We start from the raw sequence: 9,623 nt of genomic DNA on the forward strand, positions 1-9,623 counted from the left end.
TTAGTTTAGCTTGGATTCCCCATCGATCCAATTGAGGCCAATTCAGAGATTGGTAGATAAAGGATCTTGTCTTTGGCTGCTATGTCTGAGTAGTGTCAACAGATCTCACAAGAAATTTGGAAGCCGTTGACTAGAGGGGTTGTGCAATGACTTTTGCATTCTGTAGCTCGCTCAGACTTTTTTTTAACAAACATGGACAGGATCGGTCAGGGTACACCAAATGTGACTACATTCGACAGAAGACTTTTGCTGACATTCGCAATACCCATTACATTACATTGCAGTCATTTAGCAGACGCTTTTATCCAAAGCAATACCCACTCTAGAGGATGCTGTAAAACCTCCTAATTTTCATGTGGTTATTCAGGCTGTCGAGATAGTGTCGGGGTTTGACGATACGAAACACACCTACACAACTAAAAAAAAACTTGAATACCCCCAGGTAATACAACTGGGGTGGATGAATTTTGTCTCCCTGCTCTTCTATTGAGACATTTAGATTGTGTCAAAGGTCATGTCTCACCTAGACACAGGATCTGACACAAATTTTGACCTGATGGTCAAGATTAAGGTAACATTTTCAGCACTTGAGCAGGAAACCGGGTGCAAAGGGGAAAGTTACATAGTGCTGATTTAAGTGTTGGCATTCCCCTTATAGGTATTGATAAGCTCATTGTTGAAGCTGTGCAGATACCATATCAGTTTAACTGGGAAAAGTGTCGTAAAGGAAGAAAACCCATACTGTTATCTTACAATATGTTTTGTATTTTTCTATAGACTCTACCACAGCAAAGGGAGTGGCTGAAGCACAACATGGAGCCCTTCTCCCAGGTTCAGGACTATATGCGTGACACAGTCCTCTACAGGGCGAACTGGATCCGGGACAACCACTCCAAACGTGCTGTGATTGGCTACCGAGATGCATGATGAAATTAATAACTCATAAATAGCACCGCTCACTTCACACTGGGTGTGATTTTTGGGCGGTGTAACCGCCCCTATATGTGAGGTTTGGACATCGACATTCGCTGCACTGTGATTGGCCACCATTGTACCCCCCTAACCCTGCACCGTGATTGGCCACCCATTGTACACCCCTAACCCCTACACATTCAATGCAAATCTATACTTTTCTTTAAGTGAGCTTCCATCACTGTGATGACCACTAGCTGCAATGTGATTGGCTGACTCTATTGGCTGACTCTATTCAGGACTGTGATTGGCTAGCGAAACACATGACACATGTGCATAGCCCTATAAATAGGACTTTTTTTTAAGTGAGTCCCATTGTGGGTGGAAGGGATATTTAAAAAAAAACACATTATTTTTTTAAGTGAGCTTCCATCACTGTGATGACCACTGTGATGACCACACACCGCCCACTTCACACTGGGTGTGATTTTTTAGATCTCGCAGGACTTCTTGGTGCTGCATGGGGAGGCTGCACCCAAGTTGTTTGAGTCATGGGTGACCGACTACGCAGAGAAGGTCCTGTACCTGGCAAAGCGAGATGGAAAACTGCAATTTCCGATTGATGACATGACACTGGGTAAGTTGGTTTTCTTTTTTGTTGTATAGCAAGGATCCTGTGATTCATTTTCTTTTGAGTTAGAAAATGCTCCAATGCTCGAAAATGTGAGTTATGAGTTTGTAGATCTTGCCAATTTCAGTTGATTATTTGTGATAATAGTCTAGTATTTTGTCAATCTCTTTTTCCACAGTAATTGTATTTTTTTGTTTTTGAGGTATTGAAAATGTCTTAAAATGAATTAAATTTGTATTTTAACCAAATCAAGTGCCAGCCACACCATTTTGACATTTATATTGTTGACCTACAGATGCCAAAAGGGAACTGGCCCTCAGGCTGCTAACCCGGCTTATGCCACAGACCGTGTACAGGGTCAATAAGAAGACCGTCCGGCACTCCGCTGAAGAGTCCCGGTTGGCCTTCATTGACCTCAAGCCTGTAAGTACAATTTCACATTCTTTTTTATTTTTAATGCCTTTATTGAGGATTGTAGGTTGACAGGAAATGGGGAGAGAGAGGGAGTGACATGCACCAAAGGCCATCGGGATCGGGACTCGAACCCGCAACGCGCTGTCAGGCTACTTTGGAGCCTATAGGTGCCCGGACCGCTACGCCCGGTGTCCGGCCCGATTTCACATTCTTGTTGCTGTACTTTTTTTTTTAAGATGCTGGTTCTTAAACTAGATTTCATCTGGCTTCCTTGTATATTAGGTATATCAATATTATACCCCAAACTGGTAATCTGTTGATTTGCTTTTAACTCAACATTCACATTTAGTTCTCTCTTTCTTTGTGCCTGTCTTAGGTTGGGACAAATATGGTGGAGTACATCCAGCAAGCTGAAGCAAGGAAAACGCATACCTACCCCTCTGTTCTGGTGCTGGGAGAACCTCAAAGATGCTCCTCGCAGGCGTTCGTAGTATTTGCAGGTCAGGCACTCCCTGAAAGCACACTGCTTGGGGCGGTTGATGTGTGTTTTAAGTCATTCTATGTGTTTGACATCGACTACCCCAAGGAGTGTGCTAATGCATGGGAGTTCCTCCAGCAGGCGGTTTACGCTATGGAGGGAGTAGAGACCAGGCAGGTCCAATTCTTCAAGACTGCAATAGTCAATACCACACTTGGACAGAATGTTTGATCAGAGATGGTTAAGTGGGCGCCTGATATGTTTCTCTGAGAAAAGACATTTTTGTATGAAAATGTTGAAGACTGTGTGGTTTGTGATGATTCGGTCCGATATTTAGTTCAGTGACTTTAGAGCTAAAGAATAGTTCAGGTGCTGTGTTCACGTTCAAAAAGTTATATGGTACAAGAAGTTTTAGAGGGCCTAAATGCACCTTATCGTACCGTTCTCAATGTGATGTAAACGTTGGCCAATGTTTGGCAGTTGTTTGGCAGTTGTAATGTCTATTTACAAGAAGTTTTAGAGGGCCTAAATGCACCTTATTGTTACCGTTCTCAATGTGATGTATATAACCTTTGGCCAATGTTTGGCAGTTGTTTGACAGTTTTATGTCTAAATAAATATTCGTCAAAAGTACCCTGGTGGTTTATTTAATCGATTTCAGAACATTTAGACCTGTAAAGCCTTTATTATTATACCTTTCAATCCGGGAAAGCATCTGTCATTTTAGATGTTGCTATGTATATAGGAATCTTAACCAAAGTAACTTTGGTTTTCAGAAAACTTTGATTGAGAAGGTGTTTTAATCGGCCTCAGGTCTAAATGGGTTAATGCAATAAAACATGAAATTATATGTAATTGTAGTGGAAGGAGCACATCACCTCTCTTCTTTTTTTTATAATTTTTATCCCTCGATTTTGTAACCCTTTTTTCACCCGGTGCCAATTTGCTAAGTGATCCTGGGCACTACACTCCCCCCACCAGCCTAGGGAGGCCAGGGCCGAGCTCATGCCTCCTTCAATGCATGAGAGCCAACTGACCTTCTTGTCACCTGACAGGGGGGAGTTTCCCTGGTTGGACATAGCGCGTGGAAGGAACACATTATTCCAACCAGTTCCCTTCCCCTCCATCAGGCGCCCCGGCTGACCAGGGGGAGGCAGTATAGTGACCAGGATTACTACATGTTTTTGTGAGGGTATTAACTACCCTAGGAAACACGGGGAGAACATGCAAACTCCACACAGAGTAGGCCCTTTCGCCAACCCCACCTAGGGTATGGGCGCTGGTGACACGGAGGAGAAGACACGCCCCCAGCACCCACAGCGTCCCCGGCGGGAATCGAACCCAGGACCTTCTAGCTGTGAGGCGAATACCGACTGCGCCTCCGTGCCCCCATATCACCTCTCTTCAACCTAGGTCTGTGTTAATATGCTTAATTTTTTTAATATCTTTTTTTGCATTAATTATAGGGTTATACACAACAGACCAAGGTTTAAAGTGGTGAAATGGTCCTTTAATAAAACCTACCAAAAGTTGGGTTATATTGACTACAATGGTGGTTGACTACAAATTGGGTTATTCTGAACCCAACTCCTGGGTCAAAAAGGGACTAACTAGCACTTGCGTTATTTTGACCCACACAAATTGGTTATTCATTTGACCCATAGTCTTGGGTCAAATGAATAACCCATTTTTGTGGGTTATACACCTGACTAATTGAAGGATGCTGAGTCGAATGGTGTTGGTCCCGAATTTAAAAAATGTTGTGAAAGTGGTTAAATCAAGGCATCAGACTTTACTTGTACAAATAGCAGATCTCCAAGCTAAAAAGTTACTTTTGCTCAAGACTGTGGTTCCCCACTAATTTGATGACGCTGATTCAGAATATGTTGGTGCCATCATCGTCAGATATAAGTGCCTTCAAGGTAAATAGTTTGAGGCTTAACATAATCATTAATCATATACTTGGTGTGTGTGTGTGTGTGTGTGTGTGTGTGTGTGTGTGTGTGTGTGTGTGTGTGTGTGTGTGTGTGTGTGTGTGTGTGTGTGTGTGTGTGTGTGTGTCCAGACCCAAAAGATAGAGGCAACATTGCTAATATATATATATATTGGTGGGACTCTTTAGTCTGGCCTCTGTGAGTCACATCACAGACTGTGATGTGACTCACAGAGGCACGCAAGCCCCCACGCCACGTCAAGGCAGTCCATGTGGGGGGATTATTTTTTTGTATTTTTGTAGTTTTTTTTTTTTTTTTTACACATACACACACATAACAAACACACACACATAAAAAACAAAATAAATAAAACGGCCTGCCTCAGGCGACTATATACAAAAAAATAAATACAATGGCCTGCCTCAGGCGACTATGTACAAACAAAAAAGCAAAATAAATAGTAAAGACCAGCCTCTGGTGTCTCTGTTTTTTTTTTTTTACAGACACACATAACAAACACACGCACATAAACAAAATATATAAAACGGCCTGCCTCAGGCGACTATAAACAAAAAAATAAATAAAACGGCCTGCCTCAGGCGACTATATACAAACAAAAAACAAAATAAATAATAAAGACCAGCCTCTGGTGTCTGTTTCCAACACACACACGAACAAAGAAAACAACAAAGAAAACGATCAAAGAAAACAACAAAGAAAACAAAATAAAATAAATGGCCTGCCTACTCCTTTGGTTCGCCCAGGAGCACTGTGCGGCGGTGTTTAAATGCCTTGAATGTCTTTATCGCAAAGCCTCTTTTAAAGCACCTTTTCTGGTACACCTTGTAGCCCGTTTCAGGCTTGCCTATTAGGGTATTAGCTCCTCCTCCTCCTCCTCTGTCCTTCTTGCTGCTCCCAGCTGGCAAAAAAAATGGCCTGTCCCGCAGGTTGGTGACCTCCTCCGTGTCGTCCAACCTTTGCGGGTCCTCTGGTTCGTCCTCCATGGGTTCGGTGTCCCCGGACTCCTGCTGTTCCCCCTGCTCCTGCTGCTCCCCCTCCTTCCTCTTTTTTTCCCTTTCCTTTTCCGCCGCCACCGACCTCTTCCACTCTCCAGGGGATGCCAGAGGCCAGGCCGTACAACGGCTCAAACTTACCCAAACTCTTTATTGGGAGGTGAGATAAGATATTCCTGTCCTGCAACCATTTCTGGCTGCAGGGAGTTTCTTTCAGAAGCTGTTTCACCAACGCATAATCAACAAACATGTTGTTTGCATAAAATGCAACAACTGACACCAGGGTCAGGGTCTCCACCAAAAGGGTCATTTTCCTTGGGTTGCGCTCAGCGTCGGCCTTCAACTTATCTGGCAGACGCCGAAGGACCTCTGCCATCCAAGGGAAGGGCCCCGTTGTCCCAAACCGAGATATCTTATCAGCAAAGACGAGTTTCCTGATATTTAGGACATTGTCCCTAACCCTGGTGTCAAATGTAACCACCTGCTCAATGTTGACTGGGGGTGGGGTCCCTGCCTTATGTATCACTATGAGGCCCGGCGCGTCCCAAAGGGCGTTGTAGAGGCGCCCCTTGGTCCAGTATTTTGCAACTGGAAAAAAAATCAAGTGGAGCTCCTGGAATCCAGCCAGCAGAAGGGCCTTGGGGCCCCGCCGTTTAATGTTGACCACCTCCACGGCCCGCCCGAAGGTGTGGCCAAGGGCGCAGCGGAAGTGGGCCAGGTGACCCAAGACCTGGTCTGCCAAGGCCTCATAAGTTAGGGTGTCCTTCAGGTCCTCCATGCGTGCTCCACCTGACCCTACTCCCCCCCTGGAAGAGGGTCAGGTCGACCGTCCCACAGAGGTCCTGCAGGAGCACCATCACCAGATGTTTTCCCAGGACATGATCCTCAGCCTAGACGTTGTCCACCAGACGCCAAAGCTTGAGGATCATGCCCTGCATGGAGTACCGACCAACCCAGTTTGAGAGGGGCGGGCAGCTTGTCTCGTCGGCAGTGGCCGTCGACCAGTGTGGCAAGGTTAAGAAACCGTTGAGCCTGGAGGAACTGTTCCAGTGGACAGTTGAAGTCCCCAGGGTGGCAGTGTAGTGTCCGTCCATTGGGGACCTCGGTTGCCCGTGGAACAGTTCCTCCAGGGCCAGCTCGTACTGGTAGGCCTGCCACACGGCGTCGAACCCCCCACATGCACATTGGACTACAGCAGGATGGAGAGGGTTGCCAACATATGCTCGCCCACCAGCCTGCATAGGGACGACAGGCCCTCCTCCTCCAGCTTTTAAAATGGAACGAGCATGGGCTCCTGGGCGAGGAGGGCCATCAGGCTCTCCTCGTCCAGGAAGTCCGCTGCCGCAAGGCTTTTGGGGATGTTGCCACTGTCCATACGGACCACCCCCTCCAGCCTTGCGGCCAGCTGGACTCCCATCTTGTTGACCAGGTCCCTGAAGTGCGACAGATAACTCTTCCTCACCATGGCCGTCCCCACATCACACCTCTGCAGCCCCACGCAGACAATCACCCCCGACACCGGATGTTTAAAAAACGGCGTTTGATGTCGATGGGGACCGTCTGCGTAGAGCTGCAGAAAGTTGACGGTCCCTCCATTTGTGTTGACCACGGCCTGGAGGGCCGCGGTATGGTTCATGACGTGGTGGTCCAACGGTGATTGATAATTGGCTCCCTCGTGGACACTAAGCCGTGAAAATACTGCCCGTGGTTGGAGCCACGCGGTGGATGCCATGGCGTGACCAGAGCAAGTCCACCGACTCCCGCCGAGCCAGCACGGACACTCCCACATGCACGGACCCTGCCAGCACAAACACTGTCCATGAGGGACTCATGCAGGAGGTCCGTGAGCTCGACGGGAGCCGGTGACTTTTGCCCCATCTGACTCAGGTACAGCATTATTTGTGGGGTCTCCACTGTGCCAATGTCACGGTCCAACACCTGCAGGATGAACTGCTGGTCATCCCCCACCAGGTGAAACCTGGCCAGGTCGGTCAGGTTGTTTGCCTGGATTGTTGGCCGCCTTTTTTCCTGCATGGTCAGGGTGGCCAGCTCTATCTCCATTGCCAGAGCCATGTCGCGCTGAACCGCATAACAGCGCGGCATGGCCCCCTTGTGGGAGGATAAATAACCACTTGCCCTATTTGGGTCAGAGGGGACCAATGCCCATTGCAGCCGCCACCCACCATCCACGTATCTAAGAGTGTACCCGTGAACATGGGTCCACTCTTGGATAGTGTCCTGGGACATTTTTGGCAGCTTCAAATGTTTTTTAAGGAGGTACCAATGGTTGGCGTGGCCCCCCCGCACCACCTTAGGCAAGAACAAATAGTGCAGTCCTGCCTTGATAGACTCCAGTTGGCTGAGCTCAACCACCATCCCGTGTATGTCCTTCTCGAACCGGAAAAGGGAACGGCTGTCTGTGATCGGGACATAGACGGGATGGATGGCGACTGCCTCCATACTCTCTCTGTGCAGGTACCCCTGCACATTATCTGTAAACTCCCCTAATGGGGCAAGTACGTTTTTATTATTTTCTTTGGCCACTTGGTGGAAGAGGAGTGCTTGCTGTGACACAGGGGGCTTCCGGGGTTTCAGGGTCACCCTATCCCCTTCCCAAACCCTCACTGTGAGGGCCCCCTCCTCCTCCAGGTCACTATTGATAAGCTCAAGGTTTTCCATTGTTTGAAATAAAAAAAAAAATGGCAAGGGCTCACGCGGGAATTTCAATATTTAGAAAAAAGGGCCAGGGCTCCCGCAGAACTTTCAACTTTCACTTTTTTTTCCAACAAAAACTCAAAATTTCAATATTTTGAAAAAAGGGCCAGGGCTCCCGCAGAACTTTCAACTTTTACTTTTTTTTTCAACAAAAACTCAAAAAAAGCGCCAGACCTCAGGCGGGAATTTAGATTTTTAGACACAAACTCGAAATCTACCAGTGAAATAGTGTTCTCAATACGGTCTTCGGCGTAGCATTCGCACAGCATCGAATAACTCCTCTAAGGCCAAGAGGAGGTATATGTGTTCGGCGTGACAGTTACAATTGTGTTTGAGCAGATAGAGGGTAGCAAGCCGATCACGCTGATATATTTCTTTTCTCTGTACGATGCCGGGAAGTGGGTTAAACTAAGTTTTTAAGTCATTACCCACAATCCCTTGCTCCAAATCCGCCATTTTGGGAGAAAAAAAACTACTTTTGAGCATATCTCTGCAACCGTACATCCGTTTTGAAAAAAAATTTTCTACTTATTCAGGAAGACCTCATCTGTCTGCCCGTATGTTTGTTTTATTTTTACGATGCCGCGTTAGCCATCGATGACGCAGAGCGTGTTATAACACATATTCATTAATATCTAAGGAACCGCTGCATCTTTTTTCAAAATGTAAAACTCTCACGTGATCTGGGACCTCCCCTCTACCTAACCAACACTTCGTTTGGTTCTCGGCGGTAGTTCTTTTTCGCCTAACAGTAACATGCTATCTTGATTGTTTGCTACGCCACCGAACGCTAACGCGGGCAGTTAGCAAACTACCAAGGGCTACGGAGAGGAGGTCTCTCTGATCACGTGGGTGAAATAATTTCGAAAAACGGACCAGCGGTCACGGAGATAATAGTTAATTTAACTACTTCCTGGTTGACTTCCTGGTGTAGTTGCAACATGAAGTGGCCTAATTTAATTTTTCGCGGATTCTCTGCATGTTTCTGAGCAATTCATGTCAAGGGGAGTATTCCCCCAGACCACCCTAAATGGGTGAAAATAAATGGTAATTGTTTGAAATAATCACCGATCTACAAGCATGAAGGAAATCAACTTAGGAGTGTCGTACCGGGACCAACAAGACATCCACGCGTGCGCGTTGGCAAGTTGTACAACCTAATTCTTTAAGAGGATTTTTAAAACGTATCGTTATCGAGATATAACGCTTTATTACGCGTAAAAAGTACAGTTTTTCACTATTATCTGGGTACTTAGGGGGCGCCCAAACAATCCGACAAGGAATTATTGATCAGCTCCTCAACCCGGGAGTAGTAGTTTAATCTCTGCCTGTCCAACGGTCCAACCCGCAGGACAATCGGACATTGGGAGGTTGATTAATTACAAAATTACTGTACCATTTCGATTATTTTTCAAAAATTGGGTTAAAGTGCTCCAGACTTCGCCTACCCCCCCAGAACAGGACACTCTGAACAACTTTTGTATTGGACATTGATGCCTATAATGCCTGGAAAGTGGTTAGATCTC

General features: G+C 46.4%; 1 protein-coding gene across 1 annotated transcript; it reads left to right on the top strand.

Annotated features, from left to right (window-relative positions):
• Positions 1 to 1,518: 1,518 nt before the first annotated feature.
• LOC308082978 (uncharacterized protein) lies at positions 1,519 to 2,925 on the top strand. The gene is made up of 3 exons (XM_080425057.1): positions 1,519 to 1,549; positions 1,839 to 1,966; positions 2,334 to 2,925. Exons 1-3 carry the CDS (start codon positions 1,540 to 1,542, stop codon positions 2,664 to 2,666), a joined length of 471 nt encoding a protein of 156 aa, XP_080281183.1. The 5' UTR covers positions 1,519 to 1,539; the 3' UTR covers positions 2,667 to 2,925.
• The last annotated feature ends 6,698 nt before the right edge of the window (positions 2,926 to 9,623 follow it).

Source organism: Gymnoscopelus braueri, assembly GCF_963280865.1.
Source record: "Gymnoscopelus braueri genome assembly, chromosome: 1".
In the NCBI taxonomy this organism is placed as follows: Eukaryota; Metazoa; Chordata; class Actinopteri; order Myctophiformes; family Myctophidae; genus Gymnoscopelus; species Gymnoscopelus braueri.